The 24,928-nt window shown below is 34.5% G+C and overlaps 7 protein-coding genes across 7 annotated transcripts; 5 read left to right on the top strand and 2 right to left on the bottom strand.

Annotated features, from left to right (window-relative positions):
* Positions 1 to 2,014: 2,014 nt before the first annotated feature.
* On the top strand, positions 2,015 to 3,886 carry MONOS_1702 (uncharacterized protein; the record flags this gene model as incomplete). Its single annotated transcript, XM_067869898.1, has 2 exons — positions 2,015 to 2,121; positions 2,302 to 3,886. 2 exons carry the CDS (start codon positions 2,015 to 2,017, stop codon positions 3,884 to 3,886), a joined length of 1,692 nt encoding a protein of 563 aa, XP_067727933.1.
* A 468-nt stretch (positions 3,887 to 4,354) lies between these two features.
* MONOS_1701 (Sister chromatid cohesion protein 1) lies at positions 4,355 to 7,417 on the bottom strand. The gene is made up of 6 exons (XM_067869889.1): positions 7,334 to 7,417; positions 7,030 to 7,282; positions 6,655 to 6,942; positions 5,762 to 6,560; positions 4,717 to 5,663; positions 4,355 to 4,643 (listed from the first exon to the last, which is right to left on the bottom strand). Exons 1-6 carry the CDS (start codon positions 7,366 to 7,368, stop codon positions 4,596 to 4,598), a joined length of 2,370 nt encoding a protein of 789 aa, XP_067727932.1. The 5' UTR covers positions 7,369 to 7,417; the 3' UTR covers positions 4,355 to 4,595.
* A 376-nt stretch (positions 7,418 to 7,793) lies between these two features.
* On the bottom strand, positions 7,794 to 8,619 carry MONOS_17549 (putative p24 family protein delta-1; the record flags this gene model as incomplete). The annotated part of the gene is made up of 5 exons (XM_067870479.1): positions 7,794 to 8,045; positions 8,108 to 8,187; positions 8,242 to 8,365; positions 8,458 to 8,555; positions 8,616 to 8,619. 5 exons carry the CDS (start codon positions 8,617 to 8,619, stop codon positions 7,794 to 7,796), a joined length of 558 nt encoding a protein of 185 aa, XP_067727931.1.
* A 72-nt stretch (positions 8,620 to 8,691) lies between these two features.
* On the top strand, positions 8,692 to 9,247 carry MONOS_1699 (putative COMM domain containing 3; the record flags this gene model as incomplete). Its single annotated transcript, XM_067869868.1, has 1 exon — positions 8,692 to 9,247. The coding sequence occupies one exon, from the start codon at positions 8,692 to 8,694 to the stop codon at positions 9,019 to 9,021; it is 330 nt and encodes a 109-aa protein (XP_067727930.1). The 3' UTR covers positions 9,022 to 9,247.
* A 3,755-nt stretch (positions 9,248 to 13,002) lies between these two features.
* On the top strand, positions 13,003 to 16,776 carry MONOS_1698 (uncharacterized protein; the record flags this gene model as incomplete). The annotated part of the gene is made up of 1 exon (XM_067869859.1): positions 13,003 to 16,776. Exon 1 carries the CDS (start codon positions 13,012 to 13,014, stop codon positions 16,774 to 16,776), a length of 3,765 nt encoding a protein of 1,254 aa, XP_067727929.1. The 5' UTR covers positions 13,003 to 13,011.
* Positions 16,777 to 16,923: 147 nt separating this feature from the next.
* Positions 16,924 to 17,973, top strand: MONOS_1697 (Arf1c). The gene is made up of 3 exons (XM_067869848.1): positions 16,924 to 17,033; positions 17,103 to 17,242; positions 17,340 to 17,973. The coding sequence occupies exons 1-3, from the start codon at positions 16,958 to 16,960 to the stop codon at positions 17,694 to 17,696; spliced, it is 573 nt and encodes a 190-aa protein (XP_067727928.1). The 5' UTR covers positions 16,924 to 16,957; the 3' UTR covers positions 17,697 to 17,973.
* A 634-nt stretch (positions 17,974 to 18,607) lies between these two features.
* On the top strand, positions 18,608 to 23,605 carry MONOS_1696 (putative tau tubulin kinase 1; the record flags this gene model as incomplete). The annotated part of the gene is made up of 7 exons (XM_067869837.1): positions 18,608 to 18,812; positions 18,882 to 18,969; positions 19,051 to 19,177; positions 19,244 to 19,342; positions 19,438 to 19,503; positions 19,669 to 19,761; positions 20,061 to 23,605. The coding sequence occupies 7 exons, from the start codon at positions 18,608 to 18,610 to the stop codon at positions 22,851 to 22,853; spliced, it is 3,471 nt and encodes a 1,156-aa protein (XP_067727927.1). The 3' UTR covers positions 22,854 to 23,605.
* Positions 23,606 to 24,928: the final 1,323 nt, after the last annotated feature.

Here is a 24,928-nt window from a genome sequence, read left to right as displayed (position 1 = left end):
AAAATGCAGAAATAAGAGCATGCAATTCATTTGATTCAAATAGCTCGATAGCAGTTGCTAACAAAAGCGTATTGTATTATATTATTAACGTTCTGTATGTTATCATCAGATTTTTGAAATATTTTTCAGTAATAAGCTCAGAAAATAACAATTTATAAAATCAATAAAACAATAATGGGAACGGAATGATCAACATTTTTTGATCATTTATGATCTTTTGTGGGACAAAATTAAAGTCGAGGAACTTTTCAAAAAAATTTTGCCATATAGAAAAAATAATAAAAGTGGGTGATTATTTTTGAAATTATATATTTTCATTCAAAAATTTCGGTGCAAAAATATAACTTGAATATCAATAAAAAAATTGAAAAGTGAAAATGCTTATTGAATGCATTTTAATATTTGATTCTGAAAAACCATTTGTTTTAAAAAATAATTATCATGTTTTTTCTCTTTTGAATTGAGATTTTCTTTCAAAAAACTAACAATCTTTGTAAAATCAACACCCCGAAAAAAAATATGATTTCAAAAATTATCACCCAAGTTCTCAATTCATTTTAATATTTATTATTTTCACCTTTCATCTTGCGCAATCATTGAAACACACGTTTTTTGTGTGTGAAAAATTGATTTTTCGATTAAAACCCTAACCATATTTATGAAAAAAATAAGCAAAAATTAAACGCAAACCCAAAACCTAATATTTCGATTCGAAGGAAAACACTAAAGCAGAACGAAACCCGAGAAGTTCGTTTTCACAAAATTTTTTTCCTTTAAAACTTTCAATACAATCAAATAAAAACTTCAAACATCTTTAATTCACTTCATTTGAATCGAAATATATTTACAAACAAATAAATTTGTACCAAATAATGAAATTTCCAAAAATCGTTCAATTTTCAAACAATAATTTTTGAAATTCGTTTGATCATAACCATAATATTTTCGAAAATTTGATTTTTTTCATAGAAAAAAAAAGTGTTCTAAAAATGGAAAATTCACCCCTAGCATGTTTTATTTTTTGATATTAAATCATTCTATTAGAAAAAATCCGAAAAAAAAACGAGTTTCTGAATGTTATTTAAAGTTGTGACTCACCGTCGATTATGGAATTTGTGACCAATCTGTAATTCATCTTGTTCTTCGATTCAGAAAACATTCTTGGAATTTTTGTGAAATTATTGCAAAAGTACCGAAATATTTTTGCATTCATATTCTGCTTCAAAAAGATAGATCAAATGAAATTGGTGATGAGAATTTTCAATCACTTATTCAACAGCAATTGAACATTAACCGCTTTTTTTTTAAAGTTGCTGATAAAAAAGGAGGAAGTATTGAATCAGGCTTGAAATGAGTTTTCGATCCATTTATCAGAATTGAAAATTACGATACGAAATTTTATCTCAGTTCAGAAAGGGAAAGTGTAGTTTATGATTCTCTAAAGCTTGATCCTTGGAAAGTTTTTCATAATAAACTGTTGTCCTTTCGATCTAATTCATTTAAGTTTGATCATATTTGTAATCTTTTGAAATCTTTTTTGAATAATATTTCAAAAACAGATTGCGAAAATGTTGCAATTAGAGGAAAGTTTCGGAGTTTTTTAGAGAGAATATTTCAGAAAGAGAAGTTGACAAGCGATTACGAATTGGATGAAAATCAAACGAAATTTGTTCGAAGCCTGCAACAGATAAATGGTGTTCTTTGATTCATGATGCAAGCTGTTGTCATGTCCGTCCTTAATAATATTACAGAAACATTTGGAAATTCTGTTAATAACAGGAGAAATGAGGAAAACTCAGCACTTTTGTTGCAAATGGAAAATGGAACCGTGAATGACTTTGCATTAAATCCGCTCTTTATATGTTTGTCGGAAAGTGGAGTCTATTCGTGGATATATAACATTATAAAGACTTTTAGGAAAAGTGGCTTGCCAAAGGAACTAAGAGCTAAATTGAAATCACCTGACAGTATATTATTGACATCTGAAAAAGAAGTTCAAAGCGTAGTGACACACATGAAGCAATTTGTTCGTTCGTTACCGCCAGTGTTTAGAGAGCTGCTGTTTTCGTCGTCTGTTGTGATAACAATTAGCATTTCTGAGAATGTGGCAGACGTCTGCTCGTATGCATTTGCGTTGGCGTTTTTGTGTGCTGTGATTGAAGATGATGGTTCCTCAGAATCCAAACAAAAATCACAACAACAGCCACATGCAGAACAGCCGCCCCAAAGAACTAAATCTTCCTCGCACTCTTTGTTGTTCTCTTTCCATCATCATGACATTTGTTCCGATTATGATTGAAGATGGGAATTGAGCGATTTTGAGGTTGCTGTGTGTGTGCTGATGTTTCAGTCGTGTGGCGAAAAATTTTTTATTCCAAGGCAGGTGTTTTCCGAAGAGGCAGCAAAGCGGGTCTTTCAGAAGCGTTTGAGGCTGACCGAAAGAAGAATTTGTGAAAACAGTTGTTCAAAAGATAGGATGTTGTGTTCATCGACAGTGCCTTTTTCTTCTTCTTCTTCTTCTTCTCGATCTTTTTCTCTTCCGCACTCTTCTTCTTGCCCACCGGAGGCATCTTCTTCAACACTTCCGCCTCTGACAAACCAACCGTATTCGATTCACCCAACCGTGGCAGCGGCTGCTGCATTGGTGTATTTCACAATGATTTGCCAAATTCTGTTTGATGGCATTGCTGCTTCTGATAAAACTTCTGATTCTGTTTCTCCAAAATCTTTGGCTGTCGCTGCGAATCTGAAGAATTTTTTCTATTCGTATGTGAATAATATTATTTATGACGTCCGCCTTTTTATGTTAAAATTGCTGGAGAACTGTGAGGCCAGAATAAATGAAAGCACGTTTGTGGCCTCTTCAAGTACAACATCGTCGTCAGCATCTGTTCAAATATCGACTGAAGATACTTCATCTTCTGCTTCTTCTGCTTCTTCTTCTGCTATTTCTGCTTCTGTTTCATATTGTCCTTTAAGAAGTACATTTCATGAGCAGATGCCTTTTCTTCGAAAGCAATCGAGCACACAAATAATTGTTTATGTTATGAAGCTTATCACTGATGTATTGCTGATGCATAAGACACATGAGAAGCAATACGATCCGCAGGGAAGAAATATTATGTGGTTGACGGCTCTTGCTCAGATGCAGATGCACTTTCGAAAGAAAATAACAGAAATCATAAGAAAAAGCAAGGCAAAATCTCAGACAGCTATCAAGGAAGTGGAGGAAGAAGGCATTTTCTGCGGAGAGTTTGAGCCAACTTTGGCGTGTTTTGGATACAATCATAATGCGACAGCGATTCATTTGTTAAGTCGCGAAGTTGGTTTTGTGGTTAATTCGTCAAATTTGTTGTTATTTTTACATGGAAATGAAATTAAATGTGAGACTGAGTCAAAAACAGTGGATCCTGAAGCAGAGAGCTTTGAAGCAGAAATGCTGTATGAAATGAATTATGTTATAATTGATAGCATCAAAATGAAACGTGCTATTGAATCTCGCAAGAATGATCCTCGTTCAGTGTTAGACGTTGCTATTGATTATGCTGCTGAGATGGCTTCTGAAGTATTCAACGAGTCACAAGCACTCGATGGCTTCGATATCATTTTCAATATTTGCAGTGCTATTTATCCGGAGAAACACATAATGTCCATGAACAACGAAAGCCAAAAAAAGTCATCTATTTCTGAGGTTGAAAGCAAGCAGTTGAATGATCCGCCTTTCTTCATTGACGAAGTTAGTGCACAACGGATAATACGCGAAGAGTGTGAAGAGAATGGAATCAGCGATCTGTTTCTCCTTTTGGCTCATCTTCCATCTGGAAATACTTCTCTTTTAGAATCACGTGCATATTTCTATTTCTCTTCAATTGGTTTAGTGCTTTGATGCGATCGAATTGAATTTTTTATGGAATATTTACAAGTACCTTTTTATCATTGTCTTCTGTTTTCGTTTTTGTTCACTTTGATTTGCTTAACTTTACAACAATTTATAAATATGTGAAATAGATTTCCTTCGAAGTTAAACTTTGTGTTGAATTCTATTGTTTCAGTAATTTTAAATTTTTATATGTAGAAATAAATTTTATTCTTTGGTTTAAGGTTTTCTGCAAAAGATAAAAAGTGAAATATACATAATGCTTGCTTACACATTTTTTTTAAATTTTTTAACAACTGTTTTTTTCGTTTCAGTTTCAGTTGAATGTTGTGATTTTTCAAATTTCGATTTGGAAAATTTTGATAAATACATCAATATTTGGCATGTTATTTAGATGTTTCTGTTCTAATTTCAAGTTTTGTTTTTTGTGCTTTGAAGATAAATTAAGTTAGATTTGCAAATATGTTTGAATTGGGAACAACGTTAACATCTTGTTGAATTGTGAATTAACTTCCATGTGTGATGTTTCAATGAACGCAAAAAGAATAAAAAATATTCCAATTTTTCAAAAAAAAAAAAAGTTTGTAATTTTCAGAATTTAACTTACCAAATAAAAGCTCGCAAGATTCCTTAAAAGACAAAAAAAAAAATATAACAAATAAATATGATTGTAAAAAACAGATTAACAGAAAAAACAAAATTTTGCTTTTGAATCTTTTCATTTAACTCTTCTTTTGGAAGCTTGTGCAAATTGTTGAAGGCGAGGCTACAATTTTAAAGAAAAGTTACAATAATTCTTAATTTAACAAAAAAGCGAAAAACAAATTAAAATTACAAACTGTTCTGTTAATGCTAATATCACCCAAAGGCGAGTTCTGCATCATTTTTATATAGCCCGTGCTGTTCAGTGTCAGAAGGCCAGCAAAAGCATACGCAAGAGTCCGTCTCCGCTGTGTAACAATAACCTCAGACATCTTCATCGAATTTGACGGATCAAGAGGATCATCACTTCCTTCTCTTTTGGCTTTCATTTCCTTTTCCTTTCCTTTCTTTTTATCGTCTTTTCCTTCTTCTGATTCCTTTTCTTCTTCTCTCTTTTCAAACTTATCATTAATAAAATGCATTAATCCCAAAGTCTTTTCGTCGAACTGCTGGACAGATGGTTCTGGCTGCCTTTCAAAACGATTCTGATGCTGCTGTTCTGTCAATGGAAGAGTATAACCCATCGATGGATTTGGCCTGTCAGCAGGGTTCTCAAGAGGTGGCGACAATATGTCAAACAGAGGCGATAGAATCCCATCTTCACGTTCTGCAATTGACTTTTGCTGTTCAACAGCATTGTCAAAATGAGAGCCTCTGATTCCGCCAAATGCAGTTGACTGATCCGCTTCTTCTCTTTGTTTGCTTGATGCTGTTAATCTTCTGCCAGCGAGCGCTGATTGGCGCAATGGAAAATCTGCATCGTCGAAAGTTTGGAATGTAGTCATGTCAACATCATCTTCATCTGATATTCCCTTTGTGAGCCTTCCTCCGACTTCGCTTGCTGCTACATCTTCATTCATCAATTGTCTTCTGCGAGTAAATCCTGATGATAATGCAAAACCTGCACTACCAGGCACGTCAAACGGGGTTGCCTGAAGCTGATCACCATCAGCAACTCCCTTAATACTTGGTGTTGTCATGCCAGATTGAGGTGTTGTTGTATGGCTGAAAACATTGCGATAATGTGTTCCATCTGCTGCTCCAGGCACAGCTGATGGAGTTGGAGGAAAAGAACGTATTTGCCCTAAAAAACAAACAGAATCAGTAATACGTTCATTTAGTATTTTAAAAGATAATATAAAAAAATTTTTTAAATGATAAATAAGCAAAAAAATTGCGTACCAGGCTCGACTTCCTCTCTTGGAAATGCAGGATAAATTGGTTGCTTTATCCTCAGAAATGAATTTGGCAGAAAATCTGAAATTGAATCGGTCTTCAAACGAAGGCCTAGTGGTTCTTCAAACACGGATTTTGAAGTTGTCTCTTCATCAAAAGTTGAAGTCCTGCTTTCAATATCCATTTTGATGTTGTCTGTTTTGTTTTCTGCCCCTTCTCCTTTATGACGTGTTGTTGGTGCAGTGTTCTGATTATGCTCGCGAAAGATCTGGTCAGGAATAATGATTTCATCGTCTCTCAAATTTGAATATTTTTCTTTTCTTGGCTTTTCTTTACCTCCTCCAACGTTTTGCGTCATCTGGCTTTCCGTTCCATCTGAAAATAATGCTGTTCCTGGCTCTCCGAATTCCTCTTCCATTCGCTCATTTCTTCTTTCTTCATCTTCTTCGGCTATTTTAAATCTGTCCAATGCGGAATCACTGTGCGCAAGTTGAGAAATCATTCGTCTCTTTTTCTTTGATGATTGAGCATCATCCATTTCAAAATCAGCAAACATTGCCATGTCTTGCTCACCTCCATCCAAATCTTCCATCCTTTTCAATGCTCTCTCTGCATCTGCTATTAGTCCAGCTCTGCCACTTGTTCTCCTGCGCTCGATTGTCCCATCAACTGCTTGCTCTGCAAATGGCGAGTTATCAGTGAAGATGTTCATTCCGGTTGTGGCAAGAGATGTTGGTGTACCTGCAGCATCGGTAAATCCAAGCATTGTCATCAAAGACGGATCAAGAAATGGTGTTTGTAGAAGCTTACAAAAAAATAAATAAATTGTATCATATCATTTGATGTAAAATTCAACAATTGATTTTATTATAGTAAAAATTATTAAGCAAATTACACACATTATTGTCTTGATTAATTCCTGAAATTAAAGAAGTTTCTTCTTGTTCTCTTGATGGCTTTCTTCTCATAACTGATTGACCAGAAGCACTGGACGAATCTTGAAATGGAGATGTAAAAAATGCTGACTGTGTTGATGGTCCAAATTGAATCTGTCTTGTTAAAGGAACTGCATCATATGTCAATGTCATATTTATCAAATCCTCAAGACTAGTTTCTGGAAGTGTAATATGCGACCGAGATGCCACTGTAACATCTGATGGCAAATCAATAGTGGTCGATTGAAATGCCTGTATACAACATTCGAAATAAAAAAAGAAATAAATTGAACAATCATGATTAATGTGACGCACTAAAAGAATAATATGTGTATTAACCATGTTTATTTTTGTTTGTAGTCCTCTAACATCATCAAATAAATATCGAACTTTTCGAGAGAATATTTTTACAAGCCCAAAATACAAAAATCCAGATATTCGCACAGAAATAGGAAGATGATCTTTATCATCAGCTTCAACAGGTATTCCACTTTCAATCATCTTAGCAGCTTCTGCGATATTTGTACGTAAAACTCCATATCTATTCAAACTCTTTTCATATGTCGCAGCAAGCCAAATCTTTCCTAAAGGTCTGAAAGAATTTTTGTGAGTAAATTAATTGGTCATAGCAAATGTAAAATACCCTTTTTTCGACAAGTATACAGTCCAAAACACCATTGAATTTAAATCAAACTCAAAATTAAATGAAATGTTTTTTCAAATAAAAATAAAACTATTTATGGGCCTTTTTTTTAAAAGAGAGATAATATACACAGTGTGATTCATTCAAACGTTTGAAGAAATAAATGTATATAATGATGGCTTCTTGTTGAAGCATTATCGAAAATTAAAAACAGAAATATTTTTTGAAAAAAAAAATGTTTCAAAGAAACATAATTATCAACAACACAAATAAAAAAAGCAAATAGAAATGAAGGCTAGGATTATCCAAAACTCGTTCATTGGATAATTGCGTTCATTCTGTTCTTTTCTCATTATTGATCATCAATTAAGAACATCATTCAGCAATCTTGAAAACTATCTCCAAAAATTGAGAAGTTAGACTCACTTTTTCAGCAAATGAAACATATATTATCGTTTCTTCATGCAACTTTTTGTTCGGTAAAAAACCTTTTCAAATAAATCACTTCTACAATTCCTAATACAATTGTAAAGAGAATTGATATGATGGACAGCCAAGATACAGATGCTAAAGTCTTTTTTGACATGACATTATCTTGTTCTGCAATTTCCCTCAGAGTAATAATCTCATGATTCACTTCTTTTGACATATCCGAAAGAGTTTTTATACTACTTGTAATCTTTGTTTCAGTTCCATGTGAAGTCTCTTTTTCCTTTAAAAATCATTGAAAATATAATCATCACATCTTCAATATTAGTGGAAAAATACTCAAACATTTGCAAAAGAAACGGCTGCAGGACCATGCTTCAATGAAAAATCTATGATTGTGCTATATTGATCGTATTTTTCATCTTCTATTGTTCAACACAAATTTTTTAAAAAAAAACAAAATTGAATAGATTTTCAACCTTCAGACGTAAAGAAATTTGTAAAGCATAAACGGTGATCTCCACCGTGCTGAGAAGTTATCGCAAAAGAAGCTTTATCAACATTAATGCGATAAATCAATTCATTTCCGATTGGATCAGTCAACTTTTACAGAAAAAAAAAGAAAATCGAAAAAAATGAAATATTTATAAATAAAAATAGTGCGCTAAAATGCACATATTGGAGTATCACCAAACATTAAAATTTACAGATCTTCCCTTTGGTGAAACAGAAAAATTACCAATAAGTAACACATCAATGAGAACATCTTCTATAACGCATCTCGTTGTATCCGCTAACAAATTTAATTTTGTCGGAAACAATGATCTAATTAATGCAACAACAATTAATAAACTCATTCTGTAAAGCAAAAAATTATTAAAATTTTCAATTAAATTTGATCTTGAGTATTATAAAAATAAAAATTTTGGATGTCTTCAACTTCCTCAACGACAAGCAGCACAACATCTTCTTCGGAACTTTCAGAAAGTCTCGACATGGATCCTAGCAATATATCAATCAATGAAATTGGAAAACAGTTTCCTCGGATAGTTGATGTTGCTTGGCGTCTTTCACTTGTTACAAACACTTCAAGCGCGAAAAAAGTTAATGAACCTGTATACCTCATACGACTAACTGTAGCTGATGATGGACTGATTAGAAATATAGAATTTTCTTGCAATACTGAAGAGATGAATGATCTTGTTCAAAAACTGAAAGAAGCAACGTCTCAAGTTGAACGGTCATCTTCGTCAAAGTGAACTGATCAACTTTATTTGAAACATTTAATATGATGTTGTGTTTTAGCGATATTTTTAATTTAATTTATTTCTTCTTCAAACTTTATCACATTTCATGCAACTGTTCATCAAGTTTTTATAAATTCTTTTGAGCGTTTATTTAAAATACATATTTGTTGTTGTGAGGAACATCATTATGTTGTGAAGGTTAAATCAAATCAAGGTTAATACTTTTGATATAAAGATTCAAATTCTTGTTTCTTTTTTGGATGAAATCAGAATGGACTGAATTTGATGTTCTGAAAAAATAGAAAAAATTAGTCTCAAAAGTCAACTTAATATTATTCAAACAGCTGTTTCAAATTATCAAATGAACAATAACACAAAAAATAACAACTTTTTTACATGGGGTGATTTTTTAATCAGTACATTTTTTCATCCTTTCATAATTAAAAATTAAAATTTCTCGCAAATATTCAATATTTATTAATAGCAATTTGCACAATTGTATGTTAACATATATGACATCTGTTCATATCCTTATTTTTTAAAATTGTTTTGTATTTGTGAAGAAATAAATAACAATAATTTTGGAAAAACTGATTTTTGAAGAATATAACAATATTAATAATATGATTTGATTCATTTTTAATATACATAACTCATTTTTCCTATGTTATCAACAATTCTGGGTATTTTTTATTGGCACTTATTTGCTCTTTCTAACATAATGCAAGTCCTTCATTATTGAAAAATCATTATCAACGGGATAACAAAAAATATATTTTGTGATTCTTTAAAACATCCAATAAATTTAACTCATGCAAAATTTAATACAATAGATATATTAAATTACAACCAAGTTAATATAAAAATAAATTCCATTTGGATAATAATTATTTAAATCATAACTTTTTTCGTGGTGTTTATTCCACAACAGTTTTTTTCCTTTGGAGAAGGATTAGACAACTTAAAGAAAAAAATCATGAAAATTGTTTAAAAGAACGACGTCATAGATTTCAATCATGTTGAAATTAACGTAAAATTGAGTTATAACTTCACAGTGTGAGTTTATCAATTTTCTAAATGAATTCTCGAACAGATGTTTTTGAATAAAAAAATTTGGATTCAAAAATAAACACCCATCTGAATCAAAATGTGAACAGTGATTGTTAAATAAAAACAGTTCTTTCTTTGATTCTCACACTTTCAGTTTATTTGCAATCAACGAAATCCATTACGGAATAATGATATATCGAAATATCTCTAAATTTATCCATTTTGATAAGGAAGCTTAACGAGAAATACAAAAAGAGGATAAAATTGAAAAGTCTTGTGGTATCTTTTAGAGAACGTTTATTACTATGTGGCTGATTTTTTTTTTGTTAACTTCCTTTTGTTTAATTGGGTAATTCTTTTTGAAAAGTTGCAAATGTTTATTTTTAAGATAAATCAATAATTTCACATTTTGTTCAAATTTCTGTTTCCACTCACAAAATTTCTTCAGAATGAATGAAATAGCATTATCAAGAAATAGATTTCTTATTAGTGAAGTTTGGTGTATGTGGGTGATTATTTTTGAAATCATAACTTTTTTCGGGATGTAGATTTTTTAAAGATTGTTTTCATTTGGGAAGAAATTTTCCATCCAAGTGCTTAAATAATCACAACTGTTTCAAAAACAAATGCATAATCCGAAATGAAAATAAAGAGGTCTTAAATATGCTTGTTCACTTTTCAGTGTTCATTTGAAAACATTTAAAAGAAATTTTCGAACCGAAATCTTTGAAGGAAAAAATATGTGTTCAAAAATAATCACTCATGTTTACATAAATTTGAGCAAAATATGAAATTCTTGTTTTATTTGCAAATTAAACATTTGTGACTTTCCAAAAAGAATTACCCAATTTTCAAAAATAAATTAAAATTTCATGTTTTCACAAAACTTATGTTCCAACACACGTAACTTCACTTTAATGGAAATAAAAACATTGCTTAGGTTCTGTTTCCATTTAAGCGAAGTTTAAAATGTGGGAGCAAAAAATTGATGAAAACATGAAATTTTTGTATTATTAGAAAAACAAACAAAAGGAAGTTTTCAAAAATAATTACCCATATGCGGAAGATAAGACTCGTCCGCACAAATACAAACACATAAAGTTGTATTTTCTTTTTTTTTGGAAATGTTGGAGGAGAAGGTGGTGATCGGGTTTTGTGGCAGAAAATGAGCTTTTCTATTCCCTTATAAATACTAACAAAGGATTTGTCAAAGTTTTGAATGTTTGTAGCAATTACACTATTTTCTGTGATTGCGGAAGATTTCTTTTCGAACCATTCACGAATTGTTTCTGGAGATTCTTCATGGATCTTTGTTATTTTTTTCGTTCTGGAAGTGCATGCCTTTTATGTTTAGCTTCTTTTTTTGAGATTAAAGTCAAATTTCCAAAGATATTTATTCCTTTCTTCGTCTCTGTAACAACTTGTTTTTTAAACATCTTGTGTGTAAAAAAAGTGATTAAAAATAAATAAAAAATATTAACTTATTAAACCATTGATTGAATGTCCTTCTCTCTGCAATTTTTTGCTTGGAAAGAACTGCAACGGAGTGGTTTTCCACTCTTTCGCGTTGTTAACTTTTGATTATTGAGGGTCGACCAATTTTTTCCACAACCTTCTTTGCTAATCATTGCTCAAATATCTTTTTCTCACACTCTGTTGGAAATAATATTGCAACCAACTTCTGTTTTCAATGATGGAGAGTATTTCATTTTTTAATTTTTTAAGTTTGTTTTTTCAAGGGGATGAAAAAGTTATGTTGTCAGATGTTGCCATTACTGCATGAAGAATGAATTAATAGTTTTTTTGTAGTTCACATAATAAAAACCTTGATCAAAAACATTTTTGATAAAGTTTCTAATAAAAAAATATTGATTGGTTTATTAACAGCTAATCTGGTATTTTTTTTCATTATATTCAGATTATTTCTTCTGATTATATAATGGAGTGTTTATTTTTGCAATGATTTTTTGAACAAACTGTATTTTTAACACGAAAGTTCATAGATTATTTCTGTTTAATAATAAGTTAATGAAAAAAAAGGGTAAAATTGAGCTTCAACTGATGTAAATATGGATGATCCTTTTTGAAATCAAACTTTCGTTTGAGTTTTGATCAAAATTAAAACCTCAATGGGATTTGCGTCAAAATATGTTTTTGCAAAAGCAATATCATAAACAACAAGTGTTCCCTTTTTCAAGTCATTTTAAACAAAATCCCATCGAGATATAAATTTTGATCAAAACTCAAACGAAAGTTTGATTTCAAAAAGGATCAGCCATATTTTTCTTCATTATTCTTTTAACATGGGGACAAAATATTTGACTTCAGGTATTTTCATTGAAAAATTACGAACTTTTGATAAGCTTTTTGTGTTCTAATAATTTGAAATAAATGGATTTATTTTATGTTATGTAAGTGAGATCGCAAAACATAATGTTGTATATCAATGATGTTTGTATTCACATTTGAAAATCAAATTTATATTGAAATTTGAAAGAAATTGAGAAAGTTGTTAGCGAATCAATTTTTTCATGCTTTGTGTATTAAAAGCTTGAAAGTCTATATTTTCCTCCATGTGTTTTCCAAAAGTTTCTTCTTTTCGAATAACTTGAACTTTCGCTTTTTCCACCAACTTCCACTCATTCCACAAAAGGAATTTGTTAATAATAATTTTTCTTATTTCTTTCAAAAAAATTGAATAATATCAAAGAAAAACTTTTATTTCCTTTTATGAAAAAACACTTCTCTTCATTTATTGCAATTCATATTATTTGTTATTTAATAACTTACAACAACTCATTTTAATGAAAAAAAGATTTTGCCACAAATGAGAGAAATATTTCATAAAAACAGTTTTGCACAAATTAAATTTGTATAGAAAAAATAGATATTTCTTTTATAAATCTGAACACTGATAGATTTAAAAAAATCGAATATACCCATAAGTAATAAATGCCTTCTCATTTAAAGTCCTCCTCGAGGCAAAGAACCCATAAACATCATCAATACGATGGAAAACATCACAAACACCATATTCGGAAACGTAATGCACAAGAGCGCAAAGAATTTACACATCCACTAAGCGAAGAGAGACATGGCTCATATTCTTCACATTTTCTTCCTGCCGTTCAACAACAAATCTTACCACAACAATTTCAGCTACCAGTACAATCAAATGCCTATGCATGTCCTGGATTTTCATCTATATTTTTAAATCCTTCAAAACAGACACCGTCTCTTTATCAGCAAACAAATTTACCAATTATTTCACTCGAAACACAACAATTACCCATTCAACAGAAGTCTACCGATCCAACTTCTTCACTGACTGCAGATGAAATTGAAGCATTACTTTTAGCAATGCCAGAAATAGATGAAAAGCCTGATATTAAAACAATTCAATCTTTTAAAGATTCTGTACCATCAATTGTCATTCAACAAGCAACTCAAGAAGTTTCGCCAACAGTTAATTCGTATGTGAAAACAAAAACTTCAAAGCCATCAAAGCCATCGAAGCCATCGAACTCATCAAAATTATCCACAAAACAAAACAAAAACACAAAAACAAAGAAGATTTCGTTTCCAACAAAAATTGAAAAAGACACTCCTCCTAAACCTCTCAAAAAATTTCAGGTAGATGCGGATTCACAGCTTTTAACCCAAGACAAACGAAATGATATTAAACAACAAGCAGAATTAATTCGAGATCGCATTTTATCTTTGAGCGGGAATGGGAAAAATGTGGACGTAGAAAACGATCTAGATGATGAAACAACCGATGAAGAGGAGAAGGAGATGATGGAAAAATTGAAAATGCGTAAACGGAAAAATGAGGCAGAAGCGCTGGAAATGAAAAAAAGGATGGATGATTTAAGAGAAATAGAGAGGAAAAAAATGGAGGAAGAAATCAAAAAAGAGTTAGAAAAGCAACAGGAAAAAGAGAGAGAAGCTGAAATGCTCAAAAAAATGAATGAGGAGTCTGCGAAACAAAGAGCAGAAGATCGTATTCGCGAAATGAAACGAGAACTTGAAAGAGAAAGAGAAGCCACAAGGCAAAGAATTAAAGAGGAGGAAGAAGAAATGCAAAGAAAAATAGAAAGAGAGAAAGAGATTGAGAGAGAAAAGGAACAGGAAAGAGAAAGAGAACGAGAAGCGATGCTGGAGGAGTTAAAAAGAGAATTAGCAGAAAAAGCCAAAGAAAGCAGAAAATGGAAGGAAGAAGCAATTTCCAAAGAAGAAGAAGAAGATCCGAAGGAAATGCAGAAGAGGCTTCGGAGGGAGCTGGAGAAGGAAATGGAGAAGGAAATGGAGCAAGAGAAAGAGCGAGTGCGGAGGGAGATCCGGAGGATGGAGATTGAGAGAGAGAAGAAGAGATTGGAGGAAGAGAAAAGAGAAGAGATTGAGAGAGAGAAGGAGATGATTAGGGAACTGGAGAGGATTGCAGAAGAAGAAAGAGAAAGAGACAGGAGAGAAAGAGAAGAGGCAGAGAAGAGGCGGAGGGAGTGGGAGGAAAGAGAAAAAGAGCGGATGAGGGAGAAGGAGAGGCTGCAAAAGATGGAGGAAGAACGAGAGCGAAGGAGGTTAGAAGAGATTAAAAATATGTTGGAAGAAGAGAAAATGCGAACGATACAAGAAAGAGAAGCAGCGATGGAGAGGAGGAGAGAGTGGGAGAAGAAGCGGGAGGAGGAGAAAAAAACGCTTTTGAAGGAGAAAGAGAGGCTGCGGAGGGAACATCAGAAGAAACTGGAGGAGCTGATGCGGCAGACAGAAGATTCGTTCAGCATTGACGAGGCAATTGACGAGGACGCCAGGAAATATGGGATAGGACCGATGAACAGCACGAGGAATGCGGTTGGGGTGGAGGGAAAGAAAGGAGGAGGGGGAAGAGGAGGAGGAGAAGGAAGAGAAGAAGAGGAGGAGGATGAAGAAGATGATAGTGACAGTGATTCTAGTTCTAGTTCAAGTTCAAGTTCTTCTTCCAGCTCTAGTCCTAGTTCCGGTTCGAGCTCAAATTCAGATTCAGATTCAGATTCGGATTCAGACGATGACAAGAATAGCAATGATGATAGTTCAGATGAAGATGATGATGAAGGCAAAGGGAAAAACAAAGATAAAAACAATATTTATTCATTAATTGGTAAAAACAAGAAAAAAACAAAGTCAAAAAATAAAAAATTTACGCAAAAATTTGATGAATCCAAAAGAAAATTTACACAAAAAGCAGAAAAAACGCCTCAAAATTCTGTTTTGCCGAGGGGAAGGCAACTTGACAGCAGAAGAAAGCGACCAGATAGATCGAAGATGCTGAATGAATTTCTGAAGAATGCAGGGAGTGTTAATGATGAAGGTGATAATGATGATGCTCATCAACCAGGAAGAGGAAGAAGAAGAAGAAGAGGAAGAATGATGATGGGGAAATCTACATTGGACGATGATGACATTAATAGTAATGATGAAACAGAAGAAGAAGGAAAAGAGGATAACAATGAAGACAATGAAGAAGAAGACGATGATGATGAAGATCGCCAGTTTCTGAAGCAGATTGCCGCGAAGCAGCGGCGGCGCTCGCAGAGTCAGAGGCGTTCAGCATCAGCACTTCGAAGTCTTTCGCCTGCATTTGAGAGATCTCTATCACCAGCAAGTAACCAGCCACCCACACCGTTCCATACAACAACACAAAGAGAAATGGAAGGGGGAAGAGAGAAGAAGGAGATGGGAAAAGAAGAAGAGGAAGAAGATGATGAACAAACAGGATTGTCTTTATCACTTTCTGCGACGTTTCCAGAGCAGCAGCAAGAAAAAACAGCAGCTGCTTATTCTTCTCTTTCTAACCATTCTCCATTCACTTCACACACACCTCAAACACCTCAGACATCTCAATCACATCAAATACAGCAACAAACACCTAAATTCTCTAATCTTCTTCGCCCTTCTTCTCCTCATTCTTCTTCTCTTTCTTCTTCTTCTTCACCTTCTTCAACACCAAATTCATTCAACACAAACATTAACACAGAAGAAGCAATTGAATCCAAACACTCTTCAACACCTTCCTTTTATCACCTGAAGCCTTCTTCTGTCAAACAAACAGACTCATCAGTCACATCCACTTCAACTGCCATGTCAAATCCCATGTCAATTTCTGGTTATTTTGCTGCTTCTTCTCCTTCTTCTTCTTCTTCTCCTTCTTCAGATCTTATGAACCCTCAACAAACCGAACACAAAGTGAGGACAGTTTCAGCTGTTTCCTTTTTGAAGCAATTGAAAGAACGCAGCAGCAATTCAATCACAAACACAAACACAATGCAAAATTATGAAGATTCAAAAGTTCATTCAAAATTGACTTTTCCTTCTTCTTCTTCTTCTTCTTCTTCTCCTTCAATGAGAAGCAATTATTCAAACAAACCTGCACAATTACAGAATTATAGAGATGACATTATACATGAAGAAGAAGAAGAAGAAGAAGATGATGATGATGATGATGAAGATGATATCCAATATGAATATAATGATTATTCATCCAGTCAGAGAATGCCCTCAAAGGATATGCACGTAACATTTCAGAAGAAACCACAGTTTCAATCACAGTCAGATAACATTCATGCAAATTCTATTACAAAACGTGCTTATCCTAAAAGTGTCACAACTTCATCTGTTGTTTATTCACAAAATCATGGGCCGTTTTATAGAGGAAGACAATCTGCTTTGTACAATTCTTGAAATTGAAAAAAAGGAAAATGTTGTCATATGTTTTATTTTTTTATTATTTCATTATGTTTAATTTGTATTTTTCATTTGAAAAAACTTTATTTTTTCTGCAAAAGAAACATGACCCATATTCAAATTATTTCTAAATTCCTCAAAACGGCACAACTGTTGATCGAACAGAACACCAAAACTCATGGGAGGACTCATAGATAAAGTGTTGAACATGTTCGGTAAAAAAGAATACCGTATTGTGATGGTTGGACTTGATGGTTTGGGATAAATGTGGATTTTTTATTCATTCATTCATTTTTTGTATCAATTAACATTTCAAAAAACAGCTGCTGGAAAGACATCTATTTTGTACAAATTGAAATTAAATGAAAATGTGCATACAATTCCAACTATTGGATTCAATATGGAAGAAGTTCAGGTGAAAAACATCAAGTTTGTTGTGTGGGATGTTGGAGGGCAAAAGAAGGTGTGAATCGTTATTTATTCAAAAATTTGCACAAATTGCAATTAATTCTCTTTGCTGATATTACGTTGCTTTTTATGAACGTGTATTCTTTTTTTAGATCCGTCACTTGTGGCATCATTACTATCAGAACACAGATGCTGTTATTTACGTGGTTGATAGCTCAGATCAAGCACGTATAGCATGCACAAGCATGGAATGCAATGATTGTGCAAAAGAAGAATTGCATTATCTTCTTCAAAGAGATGAGCTTCGTGGTGCAGTTCTTTTGCTTTATGCAAACAAACAAGATTTGGCAGGCGCCTGCAGCGCGACAGAACTCCGTGAAAAACTTGAGCTCGACAGAGTTTGCAGAGACAGGTCATGGTATGTTCAGCCATGCTGCGCATTGACTGGTGATGGTCTTCTTCATGGATTGGAATGGCTTGCTCAAGAATTGAAGAAAGTTAAGAAGTAATCACATTCTGTGAAAACCACAAAATTATCTTGGGATATTGTTTTGAGTGATTAATATATGTTGTTTTGTGAGAGTGTAAAGACTTATGTAACATGCACATTATTTTTCTATAGTCAATTTTCTGAATAAACGAACATTTCCTTCACATCCCATCTTCGCCCTTTTTCTTATTCATCTCATTTTGCAGCATAAACATGATTTTTTGCATTGTGAACAAAATTATTATTATATTTCAGCAATTCATCATGATTCAAGATTGATCATAGTCATTATTAAATTTTCGTTTATTTCATGAATTATAAAATGAAAAATAGCCCCAAAAGAGAGAATAAGCAAGTTTCTTTTGTTTCAAATCCATTTCTTGAACAAGAAACAACATTTGTAATGTGCGCATTTATGGTGTGAGCATTTTATTTTAATTATAAAAGAGAATGAAAAAAATCAATAGTTTGCATTTTTCGGATTAACAATGAGAGTAAAACAAGCAATTTGGACATCATTTGTATTTGGTTTGTAATTTTTTGTTTCTTCATTATTCATCAGGAATGTTTTTGGCACAATCTTTATTTTTTAAAGAAATGATTGCAAAATCAAGGGAGACTTTTGGAGTGAAGCCAAACAGAGTTTTAAGCGTAACGATAATGCATGATTTCATAATTTATTTGTGAAAAATTAAATATTTGATTGCATATACTTTTTAGGTTATCAATTTTTGCATTGTTTTTTGTTTATTGTATAAATCTTGCTCCAAGGGAGAGTTGATCACTTCAATCTTAAAAGAAACATCAAAACATAAATAGTAATTGAAATCTTATAAATGCAAAATTTATTTTTTAACCCATACCTAATCTTATATTAAACAGACCTTTCTGTTTAACTTATTTTCTCACATTAACTGCATTGATGTTTCTATGGATTTGCAGTTACCTGAGATTATACAGCTTTCAGATACACCAGGAGACAAATTAATTGTCCAGAAAAAGTTGGGTCAAGGAGGTTTTGGGTCAATATATGTTGCTCGATGGAAAGGAAGAGACTATGCAATGAAACGTGCACCCAAAGCTGCATCTGGGCAAACACTTAAGATAGAAGTTGCAGTTTTGAACGAGTTTCAAGGTCGGAGTTAAATTTATATTGTTCTAAATGAAAATTTTATTTTTTTATAATTTTACGCTATAAACGTAGGAATGGCACATTTCCCAAAAATTTATCACTTTGGGACAATAAATAATGATTACTTTTTCACTATGGATTTACTTGGCGAGAATCTTGCGTTTGGAGTTGATTTTTAGAACTATATTTTATTATTATTACGTTCTGTTTGATATAATCTAATAAATCGGATATTCATTAGAAATTTACTTCGACAAAGACGGCGCAAAAAATTTTCGACAATAACAGTTGCTCTTGTTGCTGTCGAATGCTTGGAAGCAATTGAGATTTTTCATAATAAATGCTTTCTGCATCGAGATATAAAGCCGGCATGCAATTGTTAAACATTATCTGTGCGCGTTTAATTTATGATTTATTATTTTTTATTCATTTAGGCAAATTTTTTGATTGGAACAGGAAAAATGTGCCACACAATTTATCTTATTGATTATGGATTGGCAAAAAGATACGATCCAGCGGATAACACCCGTCAAGTTTGCTTCTCATTAAATATTTTTATTTTGAAGATTGTATTTTTGTTCCATTTGTATTTTTTTAAATGGCTTTTAACTCATCAATATTAAATCAGCCAAAAACAAAACTCGGATTTCGAGGCACCCCTCGATATGCATCGTTTAATTCTCATCGAGGAATAGTATGACTTTGCCTCCCCTTTTTTTCAGAGAAATTTAATTTTACTGATATTTTTTTTTTCCTCTTTCGTTTTTTTGTTGAAAATTTAATTACTCTTTAATTCATTTTGCATTTTCACTGATAAAAATTGTATATTTTTACATTTTTTTTAAAAAATCGACAAAAGGAACTTGGGCGTGTTGATGACTTGTGGTCTCTCTTGTATATGCTAGTCGAGTTAGCAAAAAGAAAGCTTCCCTGGGGAACATTAAAGAGTAGGGTGTGTGAAAGGCAACATTTTAGTTTTTTTTTATTTCTTTTTTCTTTTTTTTTAATTTCACTTTTCATTCCTTTAACAACATATTCATATTGTTATTTTTCTTTACGAATATTCATATCCAAATTAACTCTGTTCTTTTTCATTCGAATTCGCTCTTTATCAATTCCAACCTTCCCCATTTCATCCCTACCTCCTTTTACCTCTTCGTTCATTCACACACTCCTCCCCCCCCTTACCTTTCTCCCCACTTCATTCCTTTCTTCTCACCTCACCTCATCCCATCCCCGTCTTCTCCCCAGAACCAAATCGGCATCGCTAAGGGCCGCTTCCTCAACCACAACCTCGTTCGCGGGATGCCCAACCAGTTCCGCCTCTTCGTCGACCACTTGCTTTCCCTCAAGGCCTTCGACACGCCAAACTACCTATTTCTCCGGGAGCTTATGCAGTCCCTTCTCACCGAACGGCAGGTAGATCGTTCCATCTCCTTCGACTGGGAGAACCGCCGCAGAAGATACCCTGTTACACAATGCGTCATCCCACCTCTTCCGGAAAGCCTTGCTGCTTTAAAACTCAGCCAGGCAAAGAAGCTTGTGGGCAATTCTTCTTTGTCTTCGTTGGCGTCTCTTGCCACACAAAGCTCAGAAGTTCCGGGTGTGGCGCATTCACATTCACGGACAGGGCTGATACTGACGCCGGCGGAAGGAGGAGGTTTGGGAGGGGTTGGTGTTGGTGTTGGAGGAGGAGGAGCACATGGAGTTTGTATAGGCGGAAGGCGAGGCAGCAAGGAGTCGGTGAATTGGGACGATGTGCCAGACACAGAGAGCGAGAAGAAGAACGAAGAAGATGAATTGGAGGATGAAGGCGGACAGGAAGATGAAGAGAGCGAGGAAGGGGAGGAAGACGAGGATAATGATGAAAGGAACGAGAGCAAAGGAGAAGGCGATGGAGAAGAAGAAGAGGAGATGCGGCATGGGCTAACAAACGAGCTGGCAGAGATCGAAGACGGCGAAGTGGAAGACAACGACCTTGCAGTTGCTGAGGGGTTCACATTAAGCCCTACACTTGCAGCAAGGACGATGGCAGAGAACAGAGAAGGGCTGAGGAGGAGAGAGAAAGCGCTGCAGAGCGAGATGAGCAAGCTCGACTTAAGCGAAGGCGGGACGGTGCGTGACGGCACAGAGGCGGACGAGCAGAAATCTCCGACGCTCCGCGGAGAAATTATGATGGTGCAGGCTCAACAACAGCAGCAGATACAGCAAATGCAGCAGATTCAGCAGATTCAGCTGCAGCCGCAGAGGTTTGGATCTCCGCCACGCACGGCTCAGGTTCCAGGGGCGATTCAATATTCGAGGGAGGGGAGCGAGAAAGGGATTGGAGGAGTAAATGGAGGAGGAGGAGGAGGAAGTGGTGGTGGTGGGTGTGTTGTGGTACAGCACTTGATGCTGTCTGGAAGAGGAGGGCTTGTCCAGCCGTCTCAGACGAATGCGGTGCCGCTGAAGAGCTACTCGTCCAGCCCTCCCGGCGCGTTCTCTGCATTCAGTGGGATTGGGAGTGGAAGTGGAGGAGGAAGTGGAGGAAGTGATGGAGGTAGTGGCAATGGAGGAGTGAATGGAGGAAGCAGCATTGATTCGAATAGGATGGGCAGTATTAGTGACATGAAGACAGTTCCAGTGACAGCCGCAGCTGTGTTTGAAGGAGAGTGCGGGGGAAGTGCGAACTTGGCGATCCGGCTGAATTCGGCGTGGGAAGGAGGAAGAGGAATAGCAGCACACGGCACAGAGTACGAGCGGTCTGACAAGTCAGAGCGGCTGGACTCGCCAAGCATGGATGACGGGAGCCGACTGGGGAGCCAGATAGAAGTGTGGGCCGGCGGCGAGCCAGGGGAGAAAGAGGTGAAGCTGCTGCTTCCTTCATCTGCGCTGGATCCGCTCACACAGGCGCATTCGACACCTCTGACGCCTCTCACGCCACTGGCACCGATGACACCTCCTCATTCGCCTGATCGGTTTGCGCAGATGCTGCTGGCGAGCAACCCACAGTTCGGAGCGGGCGTGAGTGCTAATTCCAGTGGAAGTAGTTATTCTGCTAATTCTGCAAGTTCTAATATGAATGCTAATGGTAATCTTAATGCTAATGCTAATCCCATTGGGAGTGCGAATTTGAATGTCAATTTGTTTGGCCAGCCGATCAGCTCAGCACAAAGTGAGTCTCTTCACATTTCACCTCCAATCTCTCAGTCTTCGTCTACAGTCAATCAGAACACTTCACTTGCACTTCAGCCGCCTTCGCCGTCAGCAGCAGCTGGCACTTCACTTCAGACAGCTGCTCAGCTTTCTTCTTCTTCTTCTTCCTCTTCCTCTTCTTCTTCTTACTTGGTATGCACTTCACCTTCTTCTGCGAATTCTTCGGCTTATTCCTCATCTTCATCTTCATCTTCTTCATCTACATCATCATCATCTTCTTCATCTTCTTCCTCTTCCTCCTCCTCTTCCTCTTCCTCTTCTGCCTCTGCCTCTTCCATCTACTCCACCACCGCTGCTACCACCACTGCCGCTGCCCCCAATCCAACCTCAGCTCCAAACACTCCACCTTCTTCTCTCATGACCACACCGTATCTGCAATCGAGTCTGGTTCCCATTGGAATTGGTACTCATTCGCCTCAGTTCTCCTCTCAAACACAGACACAGACACAAATGACATCCCAGACACAAAATCTGAGTCAACCTCAAAATCTGAATCAATCTATGACTCAACCTCAATCTCAGTCATTGTCACACTCTCTATCACATTCACATTCACAGTCACAGTATCAGCTTCCGACACAACCTCAGCCACAATCTCTACCACACACACAATCCCAAGCACACATTCAGACACAGAACCAGCCAATGACACAAGAAATGTATCAGCAGCAGCAATTGCAGCAGCAGCAGGTGATGTTCAATGAACTGCCCAATGAACAGCCAACGGGAGAAGGTGTGGCGGATGGAGGGCAGAAGGAGACAGAAAAACAGAAGCAGAAGCAGAAGAGGAAGACTTATTTGGATGATTCTGAAGACGATGGGTTGGATGGGATATGTGTGTGCTGTTGAAGAGGAGGAGGAAGAAGAAGAAAAGAAGAAGTTAAAAAAAAAAATCAAAAAAGAAGAAGGAAATAAAATTAAACAAAAAAGGCACAAATATATTTTTGAGAAAAATTAGTGTCTTTTTGATATTTTTCCTTTTCTTCCTTTCTTTTTTTTCTTATTTCTTCCTTTTTATTCATCTTTCTTCATCTTTCATTTCGAATAATCAAAAATTCTTTTTCACTGTATGATAATTTCATCTTTGGAAACTTGTATCTTTCTACGAGAGAATTCAATTTTTAGTTCAAAAATTCTTTCCTTTCTCTTCTTTTTCCTTTTTTTTCCCTCTTTCTTTTTCTTTTTCCCTCTTTGTTTTTGTTTAATTCTGCGAGCATTTGTGTAAATGTGTAATTAGTGCCTCACTTTGCATTTATTTTACTTATTTGTTTATTTGCTTTTCCATTTGTTTAAAAGTGTCTTTATTTTATTACTTCTTTTTGGATAGAATGGCTATTGGTCAACGTCTTATTTGATAACCATTGCTCTTTTTTTGTTTTTTGTTTTTTTTTCCAATTTTATACAGTAAATTTTGCGTTTTGGATTCCCTCTTTTTCCTCCTCCTCTTCTCACTTTTCCCTCCTCCTCCTCCTCCTCTCCCTTCTCTTCTTCCTCCTCCTCCTCTCCCTTCTCTTCCTCCTCCTCTTCCTCCATCTCTTATTTTTGTTTTGTCTGCCTTGCACTAATAATAATAATAATAATAAAAACAAAGCAATGCTGAATGTTTATTTATTTATTCATTATGACACTATCCATTTTTTTAATTTATTTAAAAACTGACTTTCTTTTCATTTATTGTGTGTGTGTTTTGTGATAACGAAATATTTATCTCTTTTCTTTTCTTTTCTTTTCTTTTCTTTTTGTTTTGTTTTTTATTCACAAATAAATTTAAAATCCCTTCTTTGAATGTAATTATATACTCTATTTTCTAATCTCTCTCTCTCTCTCTCTCTCTCTCTCTCTCTCTCTCTCTCTCTTTCTTTCTTTCTTTCTTTCTTTCTTTCTTTCTTTCTTTCTTTCTTTCTTTCTTTCTTTCTTTCTTTCTTTCTTTCTTTCTTTCTTTCTTTTTTTCTTTCTTTTTTTCTTTCTTTTTTTCTTTCTTTTTTTCTTTCTTTTTTTCTTTCTTTTTTTCTTTCTTTTTTTCTTTCTTTTTTTCTTTCTTTTTTTCTTTCTTTTTTTCTTTCTTTCTCTTTCTATCTCTCATTATCTCTTTCCATCTATCTATTTGTCTATCAATCTCTCTGTCTGTCTTTTTCTTATTCTATCTTTCCTTTTCACTGTTTTTTCTCTTTCAGTTTTTGTGTATTGTACATCTTTTGTAATCATTTCTCTTTTTCTGCCTTTTCATCTCCCCCCCCTTTTTTAAAATTTATTTCATCCATCATCGGAAGAGCATTCTCATTCATTGGATCTTTCGCTAATTGCCTCAATTCGAATCACACTTCGGTCAAATATCTTCGAATTTTCTGTATTTTTACATTCATTTACATATTCATTATCTTTTCTTATTGCCTTTGAAGTTTTAGCAAATTTGCAATTGTTTAATTTTTCTATCATTTTTGTGTTATTCTGTCAATTCATTGTGATTCCGTTTTCTTTCAATGTCAGTTATAATATCATTAAGCACATACAATTAATTTCTATTCTTAATTCTTAACTTTATGTTTCTGTTAGAATGGTGCAACAAAGAACAAAACAATCATTTGTCCAAAAACAATCATTATTGGAGATGGGTTTTTATTTGATGGCTGAACGATAAACCATCGTTTAAAATGAGTAAATGAACGGCAAGTGGAGTAGATCCTGGTACCAAGGTGATCCTACCCACTATTCATATCATTTTCGTTTTGAAAGTGGTACAAAATTTTATGATTTAAGAATTTTGTTCCATTCTTCTCTAACAATTATTTTTCTCAGCTTTAGAATTTTTCTGTATTTTTTTGACATAGGAATGCAAGATTTCTCATGATAAGGTTGTGGAAAAAGTTTGGAACAAATTGTTGTTTTTTTCATAAATGAAAGAATTTTGCCCCAAGTCTCTTCTA

Source organism: Monocercomonoides exilis (genome assembly GCF_001643675.1).
Source record: "Monocercomonoides exilis strain PA203 chromosome Unknown scaffold21-1407046, whole genome shotgun sequence".
NCBI classification, from domain to species: Eukaryota; Preaxostyla; order Oxymonadida; family Polymastigidae; genus Monocercomonoides; species Monocercomonoides exilis.
The sequence above is the reverse complement of the archived record's forward strand: the minus strand, read 5'-3'. Positions and strand labels throughout refer to the sequence as shown.